At 39.9% G+C, this 27,268-nt stretch overlaps 1 protein-coding gene across 12 annotated transcripts in view; it reads right to left on the bottom strand.

The window, feature by feature from the left end:
- The window catches only part of KLC1 (kinesin light chain 1), a 50,145-nt gene extending 26,990 nt beyond the window's left edge, over positions 1-23,155 (bottom strand). For 3 of the 12 annotated variants that reach the window (XM_035551422.2, XM_035551427.2, XM_035551431.2), the window contains exons 1-4: positions 23,026-23,134; positions 6,405-6,666; positions 3,313-3,543; positions 1,120-1,198 (exon numbers count right to left, since the gene is read on the bottom strand). In XM_035551422.2, coding sequence (XP_035407315.1) covers positions 1,120-1,198; positions 3,313-3,543; positions 6,405-6,665 — 571 coding nt within the window. In that variant the 5' untranslated portion in view covers position 6,666; positions 23,026-23,134. Of the gene's footprint in view, positions 1-1,119; positions 1,199-3,312; positions 3,544-6,404; positions 6,667-16,205; positions 16,253-16,836; positions 16,969-23,025 lie in introns of those variants that run through there. The other 9 variants (XM_035551421.2, XM_035551426.2, XM_035551419.2 and 6 more) reach the window with 8 other exon arrangements.
- Positions 23,156-27,268: the final 4,113 nt, after the last annotated feature.

Genomic DNA, 27,268 nt, shown 5'->3' with positions numbered 1-27,268 from the left:
TTCTTCTCTCCTTTCTATTAAGGAAAAAACACTCTCACAGCAAATGAGAGTCTTTTTATGTCAGTGGAATCATACAATTCTAAGCCTACACCCACAATTACTGCCTACTGAAGCATTTGAGTATTTTTTCCTGGAGGTCAAGGAAACTACTGAAATGTCACCCTCCTCTTCGGTAAAGCAAAACAGTAAAACGATAGATGGACTATGCAGGTATAGAAACACTTCCGCCACACAACTTTCCTACTATAAAATTCTAGATAAGGCTGGATGAACTCAGGATGGAGCTCATGCTCAACACTAACCTTTTCTAAGCTCTTCAAATCCTCCTTCCATTGCTGGTGTTCACTACCGTGCTATCAAGCATGCAGTGCACTTTGAGTATGAGTCCATAATGGAAATTCAAAACTCTGATCACCAAGGTGGGGTGAGTCAGATACTTTTTTCCCCGTCATTTATCTACTAAGAATCATACACCACCAGCACACTGCACATACACTACAATATCAATACATTATATAATATCAGCTTTACAACTGTAAGAAAGGCAAAATATTTCATTACGCAAAGCTTATCTATCAATGGCTTCCTTCACCCTCTAACTCAAACTTCACTCCACCCACATTCATCAGTCCTTCTAACCTGAATACAACCCTTCCAGAATGGATAATAAATTAAGGAAAGACAATCGTAGCAAAAGATTGCATGAGAAAGACTTCATGCTGAAACCTGGCCTAAAATGTTAAATCAGATAATTTAAAAGGTCATTATAAGAATTTACCATCTGGGCAGACCATCAGAAAGCTTCACTCTTTCAAAACATGCCTCAGTCACTCTGCCATTCTGAGGCCCACAAAGACTCTGGGACCAATCTGGTGCTGAAGTCAGCTCCAAGAATTTTGCAACAGAGCTAGTAAACTGATTAAAAATCTAGGCCCCACACATATCAGTCATCACAACCAGCTTTCTGGCTTTCCTGTTTCCTTATTCTAGCAGGGCAAGAGGCATTCAGCATTCCACTCTGTCCCAGAAGCCCCTAAGCATGGATTTGTTTTTCGGATTAGCATCTTTAGCTTCTGCACAGAAGAGATACACTGACATTGTAATTTGAAATGCACTTACTTCCTTGACCTTGGTCATCTTCATCATTGGGAAATAAATCATCCAAAGGCTCTTTGGTGGAATCTGTATCTTTATCCTCCTACAGAAAAAAAATTGTTACACTATTAAATCTAATGCATAAAATGACAAGTCTATTTAACCTGCACTGTTAAAGCAACTCCCCAGTTCCAGAACTTTGGAATTGTCGAGAATAACATTTCTTGAAGAAGTTTAATTATGTTCAAATGTATTTACACACTCTGTCCTGAAACAATATGGGACACCTTCAGGAGAGACAGGAATAGAAATCAGGTCTCCTAGATTTCAGTCTTAATTTAAGCACACAAGAACATATTTGTTACTCTTACGAAGACATCATACCTACAGAAAGTACCCATGGAAGAGTGAACACTACTAAATACACAATTGTTCACTGTACTTTGAAGTCATATGCAGTTAGAGATGAGCAAGGGAGAGAAAGAAAGAGAGTCATCTCCTGAAGGAGAATAAATTTGCACCAGCAACTTTAATTCTGTCACATCAATTTCTGAGGACTCAATTTCTGCACAAATAACAGGCTTTTGCAATTGTGATCTGTAAAGTTCAAAAAGAAAAAAAAAAGCACTTGGAAGGGAGTTCATCTCCAATATTCAGCTCCTGGAACCATACTAACTTCTGCAAGATCTATCAGCATATATTGATTTTAAACAACCAAAGATCATTCAAAATTCCACAGTCACATAAAACAAAGAAGCAGATCATCCCCCCCATCCTGTTTCCTATATATGGAGCCTACATAATACTAACATTTCTGAGAACTTTAAGAAATATTTCTCCTTACTGAGAAATATTTATCTTAGTAAGGAGAAAAACCAAGAGCACATTCCTTTTTTTCTGGCTCACCATCCAGCACCTTTTTCCATAGATGAGAAAAAAGCAACTGCTGTCATTGGCATTCAGGCTTAACGGTTGCAAAGTTGGGTGCTCTGCAAAAACAGCAGATTGATGAGACTGTGAACTTCCCACCTGAGATCTTATTTTAAGCGTGCAGATTCCAAGTTTATTGTGAGTATACACAATTGGCAAAAGGCTAACAGAGACCATCCACATGGTTAGTGAAACTACAATGATGCTTTGCTTACTTCATCCCTATGTGCAATTTCAAATAATGGAGCTATTTATGTCATCTATTGATTATAGTTCAACTTTTAGCACATAGAAATCCCAGTGCTTCCTCCTCTGAACCGTTTTCTTCTCCTTAAAGAAAGTTTACTAAACGGGCTTCACTGGCAGTATTCAACTACAAATACCAACTCATGAAATACCACTGAGAAGTTCTGCATGCATCTGACAAAAACAGCTCATGGTACATTAAAAGGATTTGGTCAAGCAATTGGTTAAGCAAGACCAAAATGCATACACTTTCACCCATTATGTTCCTAAGATAGTTGGTTATGAAAAACTGTCCTTTCCAAGATGTGGCTGAGTACATCTGAACACAAAATGAGATCTTTCTCTACAATACTATCTAATATAAGAAAGCTAAATAAAAGGACAGCATGAAGAGCAACTTAGAAATCTTTTTAAGTATTAAGTCACTTATGTAAATTAAGATTGTAACCATTTTCTATCCTAACCTAAGAATATGTAACACAACAGGTTAGCTAAATGTGGCTGAAAACATGCAGATGATCATAATGTCTGGCAGAAGATCCATAAAGGGGATTCAATGACATCCCAGCCTAGTGTGTAGCCTATATAGAGGCTACAGAGACTACACACTACTTTCAGTAGACAAAAAAGAAATAAAAATATTTTTCCTGCAGTCAATATAAGCCAAATTCCCTATGTTCCTACAATCTGTAATAGTTTGCACTCTTCACTTACTTTAACTGTTCAGCATATAGAAGGACGTTTTTGGTCTCAAGGTCAGTTCTTCGTATTTTTTATGCTAGTACGATGCTAAAGAAGTATTCATGGATTTTTCATCCTCATATGTATTTTATTATCTACGGGCAGTAAAACATGTAGCTTCTTAAGATAAGAACTGAACTCTAAGAATCTAAACTATGTGACACTGGTGCAAGGCAAGCATTTTAATGGCGTGCTTATGTGAGCGACAAATAAAAAGTTCGTTTCTGCCATTTCTTAGTAACTAGGCAGATTACAACACATACATAAATGTGCGCTGCTTTTTACTGTACAGCTACTTACTGATGGTGAAATATCATCGTCATATTTTTTTAATTGATTCATGAATTCTAGATGTTTCTTTTCTTCCTCCAGTTGGGCCACAGATTGCTCGCTTTTCTGTAGTTTCTGTTGTGTATTGGCTAGTTCATCCCGTAGCCACTGATTTTCCTGGCACAGTCGGCGAACCTGAGCACGCAGTTTCTGCTTCTCCGATTCCACTGCATTTAAGTGATTTGACAAGGCCATCATTACCTGAAAAGCAGAAGGTATCTCATGACGTGCTTCCTCCAGAATGCAGTCCTGTATTTAACACACAAGCCTTTATCATTTAAAACCTACATCATCTGTGAAATCTGGTAAATATTTGGATTTCACCTTGATATGTATCTGATATTTGCTTTTCCTCTAATATTTTTATAAGCCCTTTGTTCAACCAGAATTAACCCAGAAGTAGTCTTTGCTGATTACCATTTTTCATGATGCTGTTAGAATTCAAACAGCTTTAGAATCTCTCCAAGATTGCATATAATCTTAAAACATTTTGAAAAACTTGAACTAGGATTCAGATTACTGAAATGGAAATTTTCATTCCATTAACACAAAACAGAGCAGTAATGCTTTTAACCTGAAGAATCACCTTCCCTGTAAGAACTAAACCAGAGTTCTTCTAATTGGGCAGATTCCAAACAGAGAAGGGTTCATACGTACGTTCGCAGTTCATGAGGATGAACTCTGCATAAAGATAATACTTCAAAGTGACAATTATACTACTTGGATCTAAACGTGCAAATGAACACACAATTATATAAGCACTTCAAATATACACACGTATCACAAGCATGAGTGTGCAGACATCCAATGTGTTTGAACAGTCACATAAACAGGACAAAAACAGAATGGTCATAAAAGCAGTCTATCTGGATTTTTTTTGCTAAGCCATGTCAAATGAAAAATGAGCACATTAAGTGAAAGCCAAACATTACACACAGAAGATACTCTGACTTCACTGTTTATTTTAATCTACCACTGATACATCTAGAAACACACCTTGTAAAAATGGGCCTATGGTGATAATGAGAATTTTCTTTTAGTTGAAATACTAACAACTCAAGGGTGTCAAACTCATCTTCTCTATTTCACGCTTCTTTAAAACAAAGTTACTTTGATGTGTTTTTGAACTAAGTATTTCATGTGAAACAGATCATATTTTTAACCAAAATTTCAGGTTTCCAGGAAATACCTTTATAAGGAAGAAGTGGCTTCTAGAGAATTCATATTAGATGAAGAACCACGGATAATTTCCTAACACCAGTCCAAATATCTGGATTTCAGCACCTGCCTATTTACATATTCAAAACTGTTAACAATTTAAATTACTTTGCCTGTTCAAACAGTTGCATTTGTGCCATCAAAAAGCATATTTAGGGAAGTTGCAATAATACAGTCAACATACTCAAACAACTTTTTACAAACTACAATAGCAAACTAACTCCAGAGAATAAGGCTACAAAGGATTTATTGTGAAAGAAAAAAGTTTGATTACTTCTTCAGCAAAGTTGGCTTCATCTTCATGGAAGTAACATTTACTTCATCATATCTACATGTCACTCAAACATCCATAAAATTCTCCTGCATCTTAATTTAAATTATGCAAATGACAAAATACTACTTCATTACAACCCAAAGAGCACAGGAGGACAGGGCTTATCAGGCCTGAGAGTAGTGGTCTGAAATACTGATGCTTTCCTAAGAAAGGCAATAAATGTGGACTTCTTGGCTCCTCAGCTACCCCTCACAAAACACCACCTAGGGCAAACAAGGCAATATTTGCAACTGAGGCTACGGAGTCTGATAGAGCCAAAACTAAAAGCTACCTTTTCAGAGCCCCAATACTGTGCCAAAGTTAGAAGACAAGGTAACTCATGCATTCACAGATCTTCTATGAACACCCGTTAAAGGTAACTCAGCTATTACAGTTTTATTCCATGCATCTTTTAGCACTTTCTTCAATACAAGGGATCAAAGCATGCAAATGCTAAGGCTCAGCAGTCTGTACCAAGACCAGGGGTTCTACGTTCCCATGTGTAGTAAAATGTATTTGTCGTTCTTCTCAGGCCTCAACTCACCATTACCCAATGCACAACTTCCATAGCACCAAACAAGAATACCCTGATCCAGATAAAAAGACTGGGCACGATGACAGCCCAATACAAAGCCTATTAACATAAAGTTATCCCTTTAGCACTTTCAACTCATTTGCAAACACTCTGCCATTTTATCCTGATGACTGTGTTGCCTCCCATATATTTGGTACTGGATCAAAAACCTGAAACTCCTAAAGTTGGAATGCTGACAAAGCCCCCACATTCTGACTAAACATTTTCTCAGATCTCTTCTGCAGAGGATACCTTCTTTCACTAAGATAGTTCACAGAAGTTAGTTCAGAACCCTTTCTTTTAAGCATAAGTGAAAGTTGTTCAGATTCTATACTAGATCCTTGAACTTTAAAATGCATTTAAATTCAATTTTGGTTTCACAAAATGTTCAATAAACATTCTAGATTCTTAAGTCCAAGGAGCACCACGAGCTAGTATAATCTCAGAATAAAGGCAACAAGAACATGAATTTAAGAGCGTATCAGAACTCAAAGGTTGGGTCTCCTAACCCTGAGCAAAATCCTGTTTTATATTATTAGTGTGTGATCTCCCTAAACAATAGCTCAGAGTTAAAATGCCATTACTTAGTTCTTGTTTGAGCAGCTCGTTACCTGACCAATGCTATGGAAACGTTTAAACAGAAAATAGCAACTATCTCACTGAAGTCAAGAGGAGCTCAGTTATCAGCTTCAGTGTTTTGATACTGAATGTATAATTAGTTTTGCACTACAGTAAGACAGCCTCTATTAATTACAGCAGTCTTTTTCCTTAACATACAATAACAACTTACATGTCTCAATACACTGCTAATATTCTGCAAGGCAAATGCACTTCCGCCAGAACTGACCTGTTTACTTCAAATTTCCAATTAGAGGACAAATAATGATCTTTCATTAATTTTTTCATACTAAAAATTCAGACAAATTCTGAAATGCTTTATTTTCACTTCAGTTTTACCTGTGCTTCACTAAGGCCAAGTTCCAGCATCTCCAGTGACTTTCGAATCATGTTTGATTTTTCTTCAACCAGATTAGTTTCATCATCTTTCTTCAAACATTTCAGTGTTTCAAGTAAGCTCTGTAAAATTGAATTGTGTTCATTCTTCAGTGCCTCTAGTCCATTAATCACTTGCTTAGTTTTGGCAATGATTTCATCTTGAGTAAGCTTCTCCAACTTCTCTTCCTTTAGATACACCATTGTGGACATGTTTTCATACATTCTGAAAAAGAGCAGCATACTAGTTAACCACAGGGTAAAAAAAAGCAACTACAAAAACAAACAAACAAAACCCAACCAAGCCATCCTCTACAAGTGAATAAAGCTTTTCTTTAACAAGTCATTAAATCATAATTGTTTTAAATACATACTCATAATGTAATGATATTTTTGCACAGCTTTCACAATGTTTTACGTCCTAGCTTTGAACAGCACTTCAAGTTTTCCAGAGTTAATATCAACACTAATTCATAAGCCAAACAACTGAAAATAAACAAACATGGCAGAAGATTTTCCAATAAGCACTAAATGATCATGCTGCTTATCTAGGATTCTGTTTTGTGCAGTAGCTGGTGTATAAAACGTGTTATAATACATACAACTGACGCCACTGATCTACAATTATCTTTACAAATATCCACAAAATAGAATTTGAAGAAATACCATCCAACCCTCTAAAAAGGTTGATCGATCAAACTTTGTCCTTTTCCAGTAGCAAGAAAACACCATCTTGATCCTTTTCCAGGGGGTAAAAAAGCTAGTATCTTTACGTATTTTGAAAACAACAACTGCCCCCTAAGATTACTTTACATCCATTGTTGTTCCTGTAGAATTACATATAGACATTCAATTGTCTACAGGCCTAGACACAACTGTTTTGATTAGGCTACAACAGCTGTTACGTGCTAGAAAAAATGATTTGTATAACACAATCCTTGTGACAAATGTTTCACTGTGTTATTTTGTCAGTAGGTCACACACTCTATCAAGGCTATCAGATTTCTGGATGTTTATAAATGCCTCAACCAAATGCAAACTACAGAAACTCTGGTATTTCTGTCATTATATGTCCTGTTGCTGAAGTGACAACCAAGTTTAACAACGCTGCAATACCAACAGAAGGCAGAAATCATTTGATCCTGTTTCTGTATCACCAGAAAAAAGTTCTATAATGAAAATAAAGAATTCAGGAATTGCCCCTTTATACTTAAGATATAAATATCTTCAAGTGTACCAGAAGTATAAATTAGAATAAAGTAACAAAGATTCAAAAGCAATACCTTTTCACATATATACAAAGACACTTGGGGAAGCTTTGATAAATTAATGTTTAAAGTCAATTTGCTAAATTGTATTAACAGCAATGAGTCTAATTTAAGAAGAAAGCGCCCCCAAAATTTATAATCACTTAAATCTTGAGTAAGAGTGTTATAGGAACAAGCGATACATACATGCGCATCTTCGTGACTACAGCTGAAGGATGTGTTTTTACTCTACCGTATTACATAAAAGAGGTTGTTCATTCTCTTTACATACACTCAAATCACCTTCTCTGTTACGACTTACTGCAATGTGATTTGTAAAAAATCATTCCCATTTGTCACAAAAGACAAAACACTACACTACCTACACTAGTTTGTTTTGTTATAATCTATTGCCTGAAAACACAGATAACTTGGGGAAGCAGTGGATTAGGTTTTATCACAATTTGATACAAGAACTTCATATTCACAAGCAGATGTGTAGCATATACATCTGTATCAAACACCTACTCTAGCATGGTATAAGAAACCAGCTCACCAAAACGTGATGAGCAGAACAACGATTACACACTTCCCATTCATAATATGAGAAATGTTACCTGGAATGTCTAAATACCATTTGTAAAACACATACTCTCTAAAATTGTGTACAAGTGAATTACAATTTAATGTAAGTCAAATTCGTAAATAAACGCAACAAGCACAATCATATAAAAAATTATTGTGGGTTATGCTAACTTGACCTATAGCTGAGCCCTAATTACCATCTAGCATGCTGCCACGCTTTCAATTAACAGCTTCCACCCTGAATGCAAAGAACTGAACCTTTGATCATACAGAAATAAAAGAGCAAAGGACATCTTTTGAACGGTGACTTTCGTTTTGTATTTGAGAAGTTCTGAGAAATGTCATTTGTAAATACCTAGAGTTTTTCTACAACATTTAAGTTTTCCAAAATAAGCAAGTGCTCATTTGCTTCTGTCTGATGTGAGCAGGGACAGCAATTCCTTCTGCGTGCTTCAGTGTTTTGTAGTCATTCTGTGACATCAAAGATGGAAGGCAGGTGTGTGTGCACGTGTAAGGTGTATATAGAGGTTGCTAATAAAATTTGCACATTTTAACCACCAAAGCAGAAGTTAAATGAATACAGATAAATTATCAGCCATTCACTGTTACAAAGATGATATACAAAACCAATAAAGTAATGCCAAAAACTACATCAGGCCTTGAAACAGTCATCCCTTCACACAAAAATGAATCATGTAGCCAGGGGAGAACCTATCCAACAGCAGAAACCCAGAACAAGAAAATCTGTGTGCACCACCACATCTTAGGTGTGAAATGGACACCAATTTGTTACTACAGGGAAAACGGGCTGTCAGATCCTAGCTATAATTTGGCACGTAGCTCTGGCTGCATACACTGAAGGTGCAGTTCAGGAAGGCTAAGCCAGCACAGAAACCTTTGAAGAAAGGAAAAATAGGTGTAAGAATTCCTTTTAAACCCAATGCTTAGAACCGATCACATAAGGAAAGGAATAAATCTTTCTGTGTAGGTTTTGTAGGATGTTTAAGTATCTCTGAACAAAACACTACAGGAAGTTTGGACAATGTCGTTCAGTTACATACATTATTGCTTTGGTGCTCTGGAGAACAATTGAGAAAAAGGGAAGATATCAAACATACAATTTATTATGCTATCAGATTCTTTGTAAGAGTAAGACTAATAAATATTTAATATCTTTTAAGAGTAATGTGGAGGTGTGGTGCTATTTCTATGATTTTTTTTTTAAATCTATTTTATGAAAGGGCAAACCTATTCATCAAGCATGACTGCATTTGAAGACATAACCATAGAATTAGTTTTGCATATCCTGAGCCCCCAAATCCCATACAAGCGGCAAAAAACTTAAGCTTGTATGCAAAAGTAGATATGCACACAAGTGAAAAAAGGCAAACCTAGTGTACACTTCTATCACCTTTTTTCTTCCCAAGAAACAATCTTTCCTCCTCTATGTTCCCCCACAGAAAGGAAAACAAACAACCAAATAAAACGAATGCACAAAACAGCACAAAAAGGCTTCTTAAGCTCCTTTCCGTTTTATCATGACATGAGCTTACAGTCCAAATTTTACCTGTTACAGAGCAGGGATTCTACATTCAAATACTACTTTTGTAATTCAATTTACAACTGACCAAAGAAATAAAAATAAAAATCAAGATGCACAAAGGTTTAGAGCTGGAAAACAAAACTGTGGATGCAGGGAAAAAATGCAGTGTCAGAGTTACAGACTAGCCTGCTGGCTTAGTCAATTTATGTATCAGATTAAATATGTGCCTGCGTAGATCTTGAGTGTTACCATCCTGTTTTATTTACCACCAGACTATTCTGTGTACTAAGTCGCTTACCACTTTTCAAACACCTTTAAAAAGGAAGCAGTTTGCTTCTAACACTAAAATAGCGAACTTGGACAGTTATAAAAAGCTGCACAATTACACCTGCTAAAGAGGTTTTTGCAGAATTTCACACCAATCAATTTTGTTACTTCATTCAAAGAAATAGATTGGGAATACTAAAAACCTGAACCAGAGGAAGCAGGAACAAAAGAGAGCCAAGGCCACTGTCATGTAGCTGCTGGGATAATCTCATCATATACAAACTACTTACAGGCTGTATCCTTAATCAGTTTAAGTATTTTTTTTTAGCCATAAAACTTTTAAAACAATTGCACTGGCACTGCTGACACTACAATTTGTGCCCAAATTCTCCTACAGACACACACGCATCAGAGCGAACTACTTAAGCTCTTGAACTCTTATTTAAGGGTCTTGTAAACACAAATAATTTTCTGTACTCACCTACTTTAAGAAGTCACTTCCCTGAAAATTACCTCAAAGAATAAAAAGGTTCATGTTTAAGGTGAAATTTTATTAGATATAAAATATCACATCGTTTCTGATTTCTTGAATGAAAATACACACAACCATACAAATCCTCCTCTGCATACAAGAACTTATCAAGGCAGAACGCTTCTCTTTTCTAAGAAACCCATGACATTTTTTTCCTCGACTAAAGATAACAATAAAACAGCTGTAATTCTTGGAGTTAAACTTTATTTCCTTATTATATATCTCAAAAAGTTTCTTCTCTGTATCATGATTTAATAGTCACATTTTAAGTACTAAAAGCTTGGAAGATACATTTTAAAACGTATCTAGTGTCTGACCATCACTGTTTTAAAATACAAAAGAAAAAAAAAAATCTGTAAATCCTGAAACAAATCAAACTCTCCCTGAAATTGTCCTCTGAAAGTACAGACAGGACAGCTGACACAGAATAAGGTGTCTGCATACAAGAAAAAGTAAGTAATTTCCCTAACAGTAAAAACTACAGGACCTCCTTGCCATGCCTATTTGCCCCATCATTTACATGAGCTGGAAAACTCCACACAGATGCGGCATGTATTAGTTTGACCTTTCTGTATTTCTACTATGTACCTACCAGCTCACTGTTTTGTAATAATAGTTGGTCTATTCGAGGGCTTTTAACCCTAATTTCACTCTTAGTGTCTCCTTAATTACATAAGGAGGCTCCATACCCTGTCTGTGCTGGTTTCATTCTGTGTTAGTTGCAATTTACAAGCCACTAATTCCCGGCTCAGCCCAGGCACACATCTCACTGCATCACGGAGCTCTCCATCTCGAAACACCGCTAACTGCTTTACCGCTCATCTGCACAGGGTGGGAGACTGCTTCTCAAACAATTTGAAGAAGATCATAAGCTTTCCAAGCACAAAAAGATCATCACCAAACACGAAAAACCGCCTGCCACGGGAGAGCAGTACTATGTCAACCACTATATGAACTGCACCTCCTCCTAACAAGGCAGCTCAGGGCACACGCTCATCAGAAACGGCAGGGATGAATCACCCAGGGATGTCTTTCATACACTCAAAGGCGTTTGTAAAAGGACTTGGGTAAGAAACATCCAGTTTGAACATACTGCTGTTACAGCTTACAGTCACATATGTCCAAGTCTAAAATATATATGTATTATATATATAGATATATTTTTATATATAGATATATATACACACACGAGAATGATTCTTTCAATCTAAGACGTTACTTTTTCTCCGTGATGCTATTTCCTACTACCACATGCCATATTCCCACGCCCAAAGAAATGTATACCCTCTCTTTTCCTTTGACTTGCCCTCCTTTTAATTACAATGACCTTTTACAGTCAGGCATTTTATTCTGATACACGCATCTCTGATGCCACTGAAGAAACAGCTAGTTTTTCCTCTGTGTTTGACATATTCAGGACTGTGGATGAACTGCCAGTGCTATATATGAGTCTCGTCACAATACTATATTTGAATCTGTGTATGAGCCTCTAGAGAACAGAAAATCTTGAACTGCGTCTGGAAGCAGTGCTCTGCTGGAGGTCAGACTCGAGGTACCCTCGCTGGCCCAGTTCTATAAACAGAGTACTGCTGCACTTCGGTACTGCCTCAGGGTTCCAAATATGCGATCTCAGAAAGTGTCTTTGCAATTTAGCACACGTATATACAACCTACCTTAAAAATAACTCGGTGAGAACAATTAGCAGCACGTACTGGAGCCCATAAACTGCTGACCAGAAGCAGGAAAGATGGACGAGCTACCAACCTTAAGCTGTGAGAAGGCTTTTAGAACAGGACATGTCTAAAAGAACAGGACATGTCTAAAAAAAGAATTAACTTGATTTTTTCTATCAAGTTCCTGCTAGTAAGCATCCAAATTAAATAGAAAAAAAGCAAACAACCAAAAATAACCCCCTTTATTACGCTCCTTCTGCCAGCTTCCAGCTCAGCTAACCCTGAATGCAGAAGCCTGCCGCACCACCTGGTTAAAATGAAGGTATGCAAGGTAAATACTATAAAAAGGACTCTTGTACTTCTTTAATGTCAAGGGCACACACCCAAAAAAAGCTCAGAATCAAGTTCATAATTTGACCTCCAACCTTAACGCTGCAAGACATTTTCTTCTGTCAGTAAGCAAACCAGACATACACTCACACTGTGCAAGGGCTCAGCACTTACGAAGGTAAGCCGAGGAAGCGTAAAACACCAGAAGAACCAAATACCGCAGGGATTTCGGCCAGAACCAGCACGTCTGTTGCTTTTTGTTAACACTGCTGGGCAAAGCCTGCTGTCCACACCACGTTGCTGGGATGACGTTGCACAGCCACATGTTCTACACCTGCATCGTGCCCTCCGTAACCCACTGGCCATCATTAAGCCTATCCATGGCATTAAGCTATGTTTAAGTGACGAGAGCTATGTACCGGTTTAGCCCAAGGACAGTCACTGTGCATTTGCTTTGATATATTTTGGAATCTTTCAGCCACATAGCTAACTATAAAGATCATACTTTACTGAGGAAGCCTTTGGATTCTTCGCAAGATAAAAATGATTAAAGGAGAAAAGCAGGGTAACAAGTTATATTTGCTAATAGAAGGTATAGCAGCAAAATATAACTCCCAGCAAGGGTGATGCTGTCAGCTCTGAAAGAACACAAGCTGGGAAGATTTGCACTGCATCCCTCTAGCTGATGAGCCACCAATGCAATTATTTCCTCTTAGGTTCAGCCACGCCTGTAATTCCGTAACGCTGCAGCCCATGGCCAAATCCCATCTTGCTCCTCCTGCTCCCATACTGCAGCAGAGATCCCCTGTTGTATGGGCACCCTGGCACACATTACTATTCCTACCCTCGTTATTTGTGTACAAGTAGGAATGCAATCAACCTCTTTCTAGCATAGCTCACCCTCTACATTTCACCGTTCTGATGTACTAAAAATCAGTAGCGATTAAAAACCAGAATAGTGACATATCCTAAAATCACAGTGGATCACAGCGGATTATTCTCTCTGAGAAGTGCCATCTCCTTGGATGCTGGAACCAGCCCACGTGCATCACGAGCATGAACAATTTAGTCTCTGTATACATTGCCAAGTCCTAACACCTCAGGACTCACACGAAGCTAGGTGGAAATAAGACTTTTCTAGCCACTTGTTAGCACATCAGAGATTACTCTTTGTCAAAGCTGAAGCAAGTGCACAAGCAATCTGACAGGTGCATGGTCTGGGTGTTTAGTAGACCCAGTCAGGTGTTTAGAGGAACGATGCCAACAGCTGTACTTTCAAGAAGGTACACGCTTCCTAACTCTGTTAGCTGAGGTTAATATCATCTGTCACAGGTTGGCAGTACACACGTGCCTTTCTCTACATCTGAAACAGCATACTTATTTAACATCCTTAGACCCCCAGTAAGATCAAAACCCCAGTCTTTTCTGGAATAATAAAACAGAGCACAAACTTCTTCTACCGCTTGGTAGTCTTGGGCAATAAGCTCTAATGGCAATTTGTTAATTTCAGTTATACCCACATAGCTTCTGAAGATGGCAGACCGCAAATCTCAGCCTCCTACTCCCCGGAGCAAGGGAGTCGCTGCTTTTGTGCACGACTGCTGCGTCAACACCAAACAGCGTCTGGTGCTTTTCTCCAAAGCTAGTACTCCCTAGTTTCTTGTGAGCACTAATAAGCACTTTCAAGCAGCCACAAATGGACCTCAAGAAAAGCTGAGCGTCTGCCCTGTTCCCTACAACACTGGCCACAGGATTTACCTTGTGCTTCTGACCACAAAGCCCACCTCGCTGTGCACACTGGAGGCTAAGGTGCATTTTAACGAAATGATCTATGACTATATCGAGCAGTTACATAAAGACAGAGTAAGCATTCTTAAATGCATCAGGAGGCAGAAGGTGAATGATTTTTAAAGTCATCATATTTATACTTAGCTTTGAAAAATTAAAAATGCTTGTCACAAGAATCAAAGAAAAAAATCAAGGATAATTATTCAAAAAAATGTGTATTGTAGTTTAGTATGCTGTTATTACAGAGACATGCTTCATAAATTACCTGCTTTAAGTGAATTGAAAGGAAATTTTGACTGTATTTTTCAAGAAATACTGTCAAGATGATTTGAGTTACAAATCCATCACCACTATCAAATCCATTATTTTTTACCCTCAATATTCCAACCGTCTATATTTATTTCTGTGTGGGAACAGTGCTTGGCTCTTGATGGGCTTATCAGCTTGTGCAGCCATGTCTTCGGTGAATCTTGAGTCTTGATGTTTTTTGTAGACTGATTCTAGCTGGTTGAGAGAATGAGTCTCTTTGGGACTGGAACAGAGAGGTCTAGTAACTGCAAAGTGGTTTGAATTATATATGTTTTGCAATTTTAAGTTGTCAATAGTGTAGACAAACCATTTTTTGAGCTTGACTCTAGTTCTTTCATTTTGCATTTTTATTTCTGGGACATGAACTCCTTTCCTAAGTCAAGTAACCACCTATTTACGTTATCTATCTTAACTCTAGATGGCACTTAGGTAAAAGTACAAGAGTGTTCCCATCAAATCAGACTTCCACAATACATTAAAAACCACATCAGCTTCCACTTACTAACATCAGACCCATAATCTTTACCAAATTTACTTTTTATGGCATGCCTGTGACCTTTAACAAAAATAAAACGCGTGCAGGAAGGGCAGAGAAGGCCACATTCTGCCTCGCATTACTGCCAGCAACTCTTCCCATAAAGGGCCAATTTACTGAAAGTACAGATTATGGTGCTCTTGCAGGCTCGTGGATGTTGAAGGGAAGAGTCATCTGTATCAAAACTGAGAAAACCAGCAACTCCTTCTGCAGACAGAAAAGCCCCATCCACTAACATTGCTTCAGCATGGGCCAGCCTTTAGATTTAACAAATCCTTAAATCTGATTTTCAAGTTACCTAATAGCCTACACTAAGATGCACCAACTATGCAAAGAGTCTCCCCTTCAACCTTTAGGGTAAATCACCTTCCCTTTTATCCTTTCATTTAAGGAAGGGAATAAAACCCCCAAGCCAACTGACCTCATTCTTCCAAAGTAACTACAGGAGGAAGTGCACAACAAGATAGTTCAGATGTTGTCCACAATATTAAGAAAAAATTCCTTCTATACCATTGAGTATTCCACCAAAATTGATACTTTCAATGGCAATCGCCAGTTATCAGGCTAACACCTTACACCTTGCAAATTTCATCCCACAGGAAGCCTAGGAAATGTTGCAATCCTCTAGCAAAACAACCTTGTATCACTCACTGTGTATCTTACCCAGCATAGCAGAGAGCTGATTTTGCTATAAGGTTGTGAATCATGGCCCTTTTAAGTACTCTGTAATCTGCAGTGCTTACTCAGATGAAGTCGATCAGGGCCAGAAGCACAGAGCGGTACAACAGGCCCTAGCCCAGCACGTGACAAAGTCACCCTGGCATTCTCTCTCACACCCAGGGATCAAACCACAGTTTTAGCCCCAGCTCCAGCCCTCATAATTTATCTTAGTGATTGCTCGGGCACTGGGACTCCTTTGGGACTCTGGAAATATTGGCTGCATCTACAACACTCACTTAACAGTTGCCATCGTCGTGCTGCACCAGGCCGCTCCTCTTGTGTACTGGCAAAGAACAACAGATTAAATTGAAAACAGGCACAACAGACATTAAAAGTAACACTTTGAATATTGTATTTTAAATGGTCTCGTTTGGATAAATCTGATTTGAAAGCATCCCTGAGTACTGCGGATGGCAGAACAGTCACTTCCTAAAACAACTGTGCCACTAAAAGCAACAGATCACATATTTTTGAGTATTGTTCCATGTGCAGCCAGACCAGCAGACAGAGGAAGAAAAAATTAAAAAAAAAAATCAGCCAGCATATTTCCAGGCCATTTGTTAGGACAACAACTGGGTGGGGATCAAGAAACAGAATCACTGGACACACAAACTACATGCAGGCAATGTAACTCGAATCCCACTGACTGCTGCTTTTAAAAATATGCTGTGCATCTCTACCTGCATTCTGCAGACTCAGCGCTCAGGGTTTTTTTTAAAGTTATAAATCATGTTCTAACAGTAAAATTTAAATGGACTCTAAAAACGACATATAGCACATAATTTTAACTTAAAAGTACTGCGAGAGAAACTGTTACTGAGTAAGAAAGGCTTAAAAGCAGTTATTGAATCATCAATCAGCCTTTACCTCTGTTCTGAGCAGTGGAGAGCAGATGTAATTAAGTATCAGCAAATCACTGGGCCATCCAGTCAAAGTCACCCTGTGGTGCCTCTTGCCTTCTCAGAAGATAGCAGATGGGTAACAAATTTTTGAGAATGAGGACATCCGGCTAAAGCAGTATCAGTATGATAACAAAACCTTTTCTGTCTTCTCTGGGCTTTGTTTTAAGCCACCAGGAACACCCACCAAGGACCAGTGTTCTCTGTGCCAGAGCACTCGGAGCAGAACACAACCAGCTTTTAGCACGGCCTCTCTGTTAAATGAACTCTGCCTTACGTAGACACGGGGATCAGGTTTGCACCCACTAAGCCTTCTCGATGTATACCACTCCTCAAAATGAACATATTGTCCTGAGAATTCAATCCAGCAAGACCTCTAGGTCCCTGTCGAGTGTGCTAGCACACTGACAAACATCAGCACGACTCCTGCACCCTCTGTATTGCAATACAGCAACATCCAGTATGCTGAATGCAACTGGGGTACACCCAAAGAAGAAATCATAAACAACTGCATTCCTACATCTTCCATGCACTAGTATCTGATAGGAGAGGATTTACAGAGAAATGACATCAGAGGAGGGACTTTTTTTTTTTTTTTCAAGCAGACACAAGAAGTCCGGAGCACAAACCCAGCCAAAATCTGTGTCACCCCGCTGCCATACAGACAGCTGTGTTAACAGACCCAGGGCGTGGAACAAGCGGCAGGAGTGTGGAACTTCAGAAAGCAGCACCCAGACTAAACAAACATGCAACTATAACCTTAGCCACTGATTACATATTACTGTTTTGTCAGCAGAAACAATTTACGAGGCTGCTGCCCTCCCGTCTCAAACCCGTAACCTCTCCTTCCCCATCCCGCTACTTCCATTAATCCAATTACACACAGCCACCACCTACGTCGACCTGAGGGGGGAAAACAGCCTGCTTTTTTAGCCATCCCTCCTCTCTCAAGACACACACTAAGTATGACTTGGGAGGGACACATCCAGTTTAACCACACGAACAAATGTAGTGTTAAAGCCGAGGGTGCAGCAAAACACATTTGTGAAGATGAGGGAACAACAGCTGCCTCTCGGAAATGGAAGCTGCTCAAGCTGGAAGATACAACTGGGACCTTCCTACGTTATAGAGCCCGACGTTGTTTGCTAAAGGAGCATCCATAAAAGCATTCAATCTTAAGCACCATATTCTGTTCAGAAGCAAAACCAGCAGAACCACCCCCACCGCTGAACCCACCTCCTCTCCTGCTAGCCCGTAAATCTGCACGCCGTGCTCGGCAAATCAGTCAACTGCTGTCAGCTGGAAAGGAGCAAACAAGATATATGGCAGGAATGCAGCCACTGCGGTCCCGTAGGAAGCTTACAACCACCACCCTCTCCACCGTGGAATGGCACACGCGAGCAACAAAACACAGAGCACTTGCAGCGTGCTCTTAACTTTTAACTGCTGCTGTTGCTGGACGAAGCACAGCATTAGGACACTACACAATATTAACAGCAATATACTGCTAGAAGGGATAGCAGCACATGATGTAAGAAATAGTTTATGAGTATATAATCAGTCACTGTATATAAGGTATAAATACTAAGATTTACGATACACAGCCAGTTATCTGGTAATTTTGAAAAAGTTAAGTATTGTCATTTAAAAAACCAACCTGGATTCTTATATACAGCTTTGTTTCTTGGAACATATACACAACATAAGAAAAGCAGATATTAACTATTACCAAAAAGGTTAGCTTTAAATCAGACGCTTGACCTTATCAATGTTAATTAGTGCATTATTAACTTTTTACATGGTTTTCTGGGTACATGCAAGTGCAGGGTTACAATCCCATAGTAATTAGGGTGTCGTTAGCCACCACCCCAACCCTACCAATATGTAAGGCAGCTGGTACTACTGACTGATGCGTTACATTTGTTGCTATATTCACTTCAGAATATAGTTAAGTCACCTACAGGTCTGATGTAATGCCCCAAACACCACCTTAATATGATTAATGGGTTTTATGGCAATTATTTACAAAGAACCAACATAGGAAACTGCTCAATTTTAAGACTACCTGCAAAAGGCATTTTAGTACTTTTACCTGTAAGCAAGACCTGATATTGAGAAACCAGGTTAAAAAACCTGCATGTTTACGTAGACAACAGGGGGGGAAGCATATGGAGTAGAAGACCAGAAGATCACATGATTTAGAGCAAAAAAAACGGTGACCAATAATAATTATTTGAAAAAATCAATTCCACCTGCAGGTCAAAACTGCTTCTAGGCTAAATATCGTTTCTGACTGCACTAAAAAGAGTTAAACAGCAGAGCCCAAGGGTGATAAGCTGGATTCAGAGAATCAAACAGTGATTAAATCAACAGCCAGATACTATTACTTGCATCTGTTTTCTTAGCTCAGTCTGAAGTAATTATCAAGTATGAGAAATCAGATATGCTAATTTCTTATACTGTATAAAGAAAATCAGTACTAACTGTGCTTTAGTGTTTGCCCTCTGAGAACAAGTCCTTTGTTCACACACTCAAATATATTTTAGGTGCTGGAAGCATACATCCTGAGCTCTCATGCTTGCCTATCTGCTATGGCTTGTCATTATTAATTATATTAACTGTCTAGGGCAATAAAACATTTTCCAAAACAAGCACAGTGTCATCTGTCAAAGAACCTCACACAAAACCCTGTGGAAATAATTCCTACATCACTGAAAGGATCTATAATTCTGGCTCTTACCCTCTAACAAAGTGCTCGATTCAAATTCCGTATGTAAAAGCAACAAAAGCATCTCAGCAAATCTAAGCTAGCATGAGGGCATCTTTTTCTTGTCAGGCATTAATTGATTTTGGTCACTGATAAATAATCTTTCAAAGAAAGCACACTTATTTCTACAGCCTGCTATTACACAGAAAAATGTTTCACTAAAGAAATTATTGGGAAAGCTTTACTACCTCAAAAATACCCAAGGCTGAGTATGACTCAGGATATAACCATTTTGACTGGCTCTATTTTGATGTCAAGAAGGCTTCTTTTTAAAATGAACGTCTTTGTTACTTGGTATCTATTAGACATTACTTGCTCAATGATTTTGTTTTAGGGAAAATGAGAGTTAACATTGCAAATAAATGTTTTGCTAAACTTTCAGGTCAAGGTACCTAATATGTTTTTATAAAACAATGAAGAAACACCTTGGAAATATAGTATTATCCAGGCTGTATTAAGAGAAAAGCCTGTGACTAGACATTTCTATTGCAATGATGAAGGAATTGGCCACATCCCATTTTTACGATAGATGTGTCATGCTGAACTATACCTGCAAGCAGACAGACCACAAAAGGTTTATTTAAATAGTCCTAGTAGGCGTTTCCTCATCACTGTCTGCTACCATACTCTTCAACTTTAAATACAAAAATATATTTTGCTTCTTTATGAACATTCCCAAACTCACTTATTTTTCAGTCCCCTTATGAAAATATTATTTTCATAATATTATTAACAAATATTTGTACACTGAATTAAGTTTTAAAATAATTATGATACGCATCTGAAAAGATGCTGTTAATACCAGAATAAATCCACTTATAGGTCTTCCAGAGAAGCCAAACAGAATAAGAGATGAAAGAGTAACTGCACAAGCCCACGATGTCTCAAGAGAAACAGAAGCTGCATTAAGTGGACTCAGAGCAGAATGAGAGGCTACAGTATTTCCCCAAGCTCCCAATTAAGTAACAGCCATGTAGGTATGTGTGCACACATACAGATACACATATAAACACACACGCAGATATACAGAGAGAGACGCACACAGCCTAAGGGTGGCACACAAGTGAGGGTTTTCTGACATCATCTTGGTAAGTTCTTCATAAACAGAGCAAGCAGCAATTGCTCTTATATCCCTTATGCATCTGTACTGCATTGTTTTGATTACTGCCTGTCAAAATGTTTAGTAGATTGTATTTAGTAGATTGTATTCTGCAAGTTTCTTTTATGATTTTGAACATGATTCTTTCTTCATTAACAAAGGCTTTTTAAAAATTAGTTTCCATAAGGCACTGTTGGCATGTCACAATTTTTTAATGAACAGTAATTGATGCAACTTCACGAGACATTTTGGGAGTAGCATTATTCCCTTTTGAAATTAGATATCATAGCATATTTTCTTTGATTAGAAAATGAATGGAATCTAGACTTGCTGTTAGAATTTCTCATTAATGGAATTGTCCAGTTCCTTCATCATCCTTCAGGAAACAGAAAGGTTGCCAAACTTTAACTGCAACATGATGCAGAAATGATACTGCATTGTTGTGTGTGTGTCTTTCAGGAACTGACAACTTAAAAGCTCTGCATTTTACTACATGGTTCTGCATTATATAAAAAGCATATCTAAATGGAACAACTAGTTTTCCATATTTGTCACAGTTTCACAAAAAGGTTCTCTGAAACCATGTGTTCACAAAAAAAAAATCTGTAAGTGACTTACAAAATATGAGGTCTTCTGCTCAGAATCACCATCTGGATCAGTTTTCTCTCTGCTTCTAGTAAATGCTGAATGTGTTACTTTCAACTGTATCTATAATCCTAGGGTTATAATATCCTCTATCACGTTTCGCTGAAGCTTTGGAATTAAAATAAAGCTATTTTCCAGAACTGTTTGAAACATACATATATATTTTTTTAATTAAAATGCTAAGCTGTCCGAATCTCGAAGGTTCCTTTTTAGCTTTCCAATGCACACCCTTTGGACATAAGTTTCCTATTTAAGTGAAGTGCAAGTACAAAAGGAGAAGTAAAACAGATAATTACTTCATAGAGTAAACGTTACTAAACCTTCTGCCAACTGCCAGAACACAAAAATGATATTTTAAGAGTCCTCATTTAATATATTTTTATGCATGGCTGTGAAAGAATTTATATTATGAGTGACATTGTTCACCAATTTTCTGTTTAAAGCAAAGTATAAGAACAAACTTTCACTCTTTTCTAGCTGCTTTTACTTTCTGATTCTGTATTTTGACTCCATGTTTGGTACTTGAATAGCGCTGCTACATTTAAGTCATATGCACCAAGGGAAATGAGTAATGGGGAAAAAAATAATAGAGTAAAAGCACCCTCATTGATTTAGTAGCTTTCAAAAAGCTAGTCAGTAGCATTAATCTAGGTGATGCTGCTTTGGTTGTTAAAATGTGCTTCAATATGCTCATAACATGGCATTCAGTAAGGAGGCAAGTCCCTTTTTATGATCACAGACAACTGTGATGCAGCTTTACAAATCAGACATCTTGTTACCTACAAATATTAGGAACGCAAAGCCAGGATGAAAAAGACTAGAAAGTGTCTTTCTAATTGATCTGTGCCCAAAAGATACAGTTATCAATAAAGTCAGGTATGGATTAGGGCCATTTTGCTAGCAAAACATGTTCCTAATCCATGATTTTCTTCATCATTTTAGCACTGTACAAATCTGGCCGAGATCTTAGTGTAAGACCTCAGAGCACAGCACGGCGGGTGGGTGACCTGTAAGATATAAATCCGGTCCCTATTTACAAAAACCCAAGCTGGAAGCTGTCTCCGCCTCTTCTTCCACCATTTCAGAAGGAGCAACAAACCCCAACAGCCAAACCCAAGTACGGGCGAAGGAAAAACAAAAGCGCCGCACGGACACGGGCTGACCGCGGCGGATGGGCGAGGCCGACGGACCCCCTTGGCCTCCCTCAGACCCTTCCAGCCCCCCTCAGACTCCTTCAGACCCCTCCGGACCCCCTCAGACCCTTCCAAACCCCCTCAGCCCCGCTCAACCCCCCTCAGCCCCCGGGCCCCCTCCCTGGGCGGCGCCGGGCCGGCACCGCAGCGCTGAGGGAGGGAAGGGGAAGGGACAAAGCCCGGCTCGTCCCCAGCCCCGCCGGGGGGATGCCTCCGCTCTAGCGGATCAGCAGAGGGACACGAAACAGGGGGGGAAAGCCACCTCCCATCCCGATAAAATAAAAGAAACCCAAACCACCCGAGCCGAGGCACCCCACGCGAAAGGGGCCGGCTGTCAGCGGGGCGGCGGAGGGTCCTTTTGTTGTTTGCGCAAGGGGAAGGCGCCGAGAGGCAGAAGGCAGCGGTGTGGAGCCGGTGCCCCCCCGTCCCCGTCCTCCCCGCTCCCCGGCTCACCGCTCGGTGCTGCAGGCTCGGGCGATGTGCGCAGCGCTCGCAGGGGCGGCGGGGGCCGCGCAGCCCGGGGCTGGGCTGGGGAAGGGGAAGGGGTGGGGGGGGGGGGGGGAAGGAAAGGAGGCGACCGGAGGAGGATGTCAGCGATGGGCGGGCGGAAGGAAAAGGGTTTTGCAGGGCGAGGAGGGGTGAGGAAGAGGGTGGGCGCCGCGGCGCCTTCGGTGCTTCCCGTGAGGAGCTGACAAGCCCGGCAGCGGCGGCCGCAGAGCGCTCGGCGAGGGGCCCCGGCCCCTGAGGAGCGGGCGCTGACAGCTGCTGGCAGCCGCCGCCCCGGCTCCTGGTGCTGCCCCCGCCCTACACCGCCCCACACCGCCCACCGGCACGGCTCGGCACGGCACGGCCCACCGACCCGCCCAACATGGCGGCTCCCCTCCTTCTCCCAGCGCCCCCCGCGCGCCCTTCTTCTCCCTCCCCTCAGCGGCCGCCGCCATAGCGCTCGGCGGGGAGGGGAAGCGGGCAGGGGCAGAGCATCGCGCTGACAGCGCCGAGGTTGCCCGGGGAAGGGGGCTCAGGCCGTGTCTGGGCTCTGACCGGAGCAAAATGCGGTGTTTCCTTAACGCCCCGTCAGGTGCCGCAGGGCTGGTCCGGCACCAGGGTCGGGTACCGCGGCTGATGGTGGTGTCGGGTGTTTTGGGTGTCCGAGGAGGTTTAGGGTTGTGTAAAGCGGGGTGACAGCAGGACTCGTAAATGCTCTAGCAGAACTCCTCTGGAGAAGCAGCAGCTTGTGGTGTACAAATCACCCAGGAAAGCAAGCTAAAAATCCTGAGGTGAAGGCTGGGTGCACCCTCTGGGCTTGCTGGGTGCTGCTTGCATGTTTCAGCACCCTTATCGTGGATGCACGTTGGACTACTGAAGGATCCCTACTGTTGGACAGGTTTATGCATAAAATTTAAGAGTTTCATCAGAAATGCAGTGACACTTGTCACAAGAACTACTTTGCAGCTTCCAATTTCACTCCCACTGCCTCTAAAGAAGAAAGAACGGTCGCAGTGTTTTCTTCATGTTGTTTAATGTTCCACAGGATACACGTTAATCAGAAATGAAGATGGAAGAATTTGAGGTCTGAGATGAAAAACAGTTAAATATAATGCAGCAGTACAATGTATATTGGGAGTCATCAGGGGACAGTGACAGCCTAACTTTATAAAGATATTATTAACGTCTAGACAGAATATTATGGTGCATTATCACCCCAGCACCACATACGTAATTCCTGTGGTATGTATAGGTATGAATCATAAGCTTATAGAACGTATGGAGGTATAGTGGAAAATCAAAATGTGCAGCCTCACCTCAATGGTAAGTTGTATAAAGCTATGCTTACATCTGTTTGCCTTCACATAAAACATTGAACAAATTTACAAAATGGCATATGTGACAGCCAGGATCAGGTGAGAAAGCAAGACTCCTAAGAGGAAGATGGAATCAAAACTAATGCAGTAGTCAGAGAAGTGTAAGAACAGGAAAAGACACTCATATGGAGGACTTGTTAGTCTTAGGTCAGAGGCTGGACTAGGTGATCTTGGAGGTCTCTTCCAACCTGGATGATTCTGTGATTCTAAGGCCAACAGAAACAAAATTAGGGGAAAATGGATCGGCTACAGACTGCAAGTGCAGAGAGTCACTGTTGGGTTTGAAAAGCTGAGGGAACTGTACTATACTTTCTGAATTCTGCTGATTCCTGTCTTGCACAGGTCAAGCTTTCCAACAAAAACCAGCTGTGATACTGGTACTTCAGAGCAGCAGCTTCTTGTGTTTTTCATCTCCATTTAAAACACTCCTCTGGCCATTTTGTATTAGTGGTTTATCATCATACTGTAGTTTGTCCTGACAGGGAAGTCAGGGCATTGGCCAGGCAAACTGTGTATAATGATGTGAAATATGTGTTTGAAATAAATATGAAAGGGGGGAAAAAATTGAAGGGCATTCCTTTATACAAACTGCATTTTTAAAAGAGTCATGCCAATTGGTCCACAAGTTCAGAGGATTTCCATGAATATGCAAGAGATTTAATTAAAATAGAACATGCCCTAATTACATAATTATGCAAGAGAACTGATTCAAAGAAACCTCTCCTGTCTTTTGAATAAACAATATTCATTGCTCTCTTCCTATCACACATTTGCTTTCAAAGGTTTCCTGCAATTAGCTGCTTACCCAAGGGAGCTGAGTATCTCTTGAACAAAGCAACTACTCCAGCTATGACCCTGATTCATAATATGCTGCCTAATGAAGTATATGCATGCTTGCAATTTCCCACGTAAGTAGTACACACTATAAGCTCCCTCGTGCAGGAAGGCCGCATAGTTCAATGGAACCAAAGTGCAGTATCACTTCCCTCTGTTTATGGCACACAGGAGAAGAGCAGACACAAAAGAGACTTGGGGAGCATGCTTCTCCCTCAGGCTCCTGCCTGACCTGAAAATCACAAGTTCCTCTCCAATTGGATCTTGTTTTTCCTGTGCCATTTACATAAGAATTATCCCTGTTCCTCTAGCAGTAAAGCTGTTTGCTGTCCACATTTCCATCTTCTCTTAGGGAACTAGTTATGCTATGTGCCCTGTTTTTAGGATGAAGTGATCTAGACATGCTGTCTGTAGAATGTTCCCTGTCTACCATCAACAAGGTCACAGGTTTTCTGCAGACATCTGAGTGGGTACTACACCAAAATCCCAAAACATATTATTTAGAATGCTGAATTCTTTATTCTCAATATACCCATTTCCCTCCTCTCCCAGAAGAGGGTTTAGTTTTCACATTGTGAAGGGAAAAAGCAAACAGTTCAGCTAATGCAGCAGAAAGCTCTTACGTTTTGAGGTGCAACAGTGTGAGAAATACAGCAAACTAAGAGTTAATTTAACTGACATCCACAATTACAGCAAGCCTCTATAAGAAATTCAGGTTCACTTTGTTTAAGAAACATATGCCTCTTTATTTTACCATTGTTATTAAAAAATATATATCCTCTGGAGTTAGAGGCTCTTTCCTCCAAAAGAGACAGAAGTTTTTAAAATCTAAGCCTGCAGTCTTAGAAAATCCATAAGTTCATTCTATAAATATGGGCTACCATAAAGTTTTACATTGGAACAATTTCAATTGCTCCTAAAGTGCTGTTTAAAAGCATTCTGGCAATAATATTGAAAGGCCAGATTCAGTAACCCATCTGGCTTTTCATCACTATTGCTTGACGGTTGCATATGCTTTTAGTTTGTATTTCCTACAAGAATGCCATTTATGGAAAACAGGAAACAAAAATCAGCACTCAAAAGTGTAAAGTACTCCATCCCAAACACAATTTTAGCCTAGCTACTTTGTAGGTATTTTCAAATTATTGCATGCAGAGTTCCCTTGTTAGCATGGAGTTCAAAGATCCTTAGAATCATAGAATGGTTTGGGTTCAAAGGGAACATAAAGATCACCCAGTTCCAACCCCCTGCCACGGGCAGGGACACCTCCCACCAGCCCAGGTTGCCCAAAGCCCCATCCAGCCTGGCCTTGAATACCTCCAGGGATGGGGCAGCCACAGCTTCTCTGAGCAACCTGTGCCAGTGCCTCACTACCCTCTGAGTGAAGACTTTCCTCCTGAGTTTAGGCACTCTGGTGTAAAAGACTTATTGTCATAGTCAAGATGCCCGATCATACCATAGGAAACCCACTATTGGGTATGGCATTAAAGTACTACATAAAATAAACACTGATCATGATCTTGTTTCCAAAGTCAATACGCTTCATTTCCACACAAGTGAATTCTCCTTTTTCAGAGTCACAAAGATTTCTAGAAAGTGGTAACAAATGAAAGTGGGCATGCTTCTCCCCGCCATTCTTTATCCATAGTGAAATAAGAAGAAAACAGACAGTGTAATTCAACTCCAACAGGCCATTTCATGAGTAAATTTCTGTTACTTTTTTAAGGAGAGCAGGATGCTTACTGTAGACATTAACATTTTGCTATCCAGAATTCTTTTCATCTCATAGCTATTACCAGGCAGTGGCATTGTTAAAGCCCAAAAGATAATGAAGATTTAAGCCCATTCGATTAGCTTCAAAACATTTGCTATTAAAAAAAATTAAAAACCTCAGCTAATACAGTTAATCAGATGAATGCTAGAAACAATTTGCATGTTAATATTAATATATGAATATGAAGAAAAATATTAGACAATTTCAGCAACACAGTTATATATTC

The sequence above is a fragment of the Cygnus atratus genome, chromosome 5, assembly GCF_013377495.2.
Source record: "Cygnus atratus isolate AKBS03 ecotype Queensland, Australia chromosome 5, CAtr_DNAZoo_HiC_assembly, whole genome shotgun sequence".
Lineage (NCBI taxonomy): Eukaryota > Metazoa > Chordata > Aves > Anseriformes > Anatidae > Cygnus > Cygnus atratus.
The sequence above is the reverse complement of the archived record's forward strand: the minus strand, read 5'-3'. Positions and strand labels throughout refer to the sequence as shown.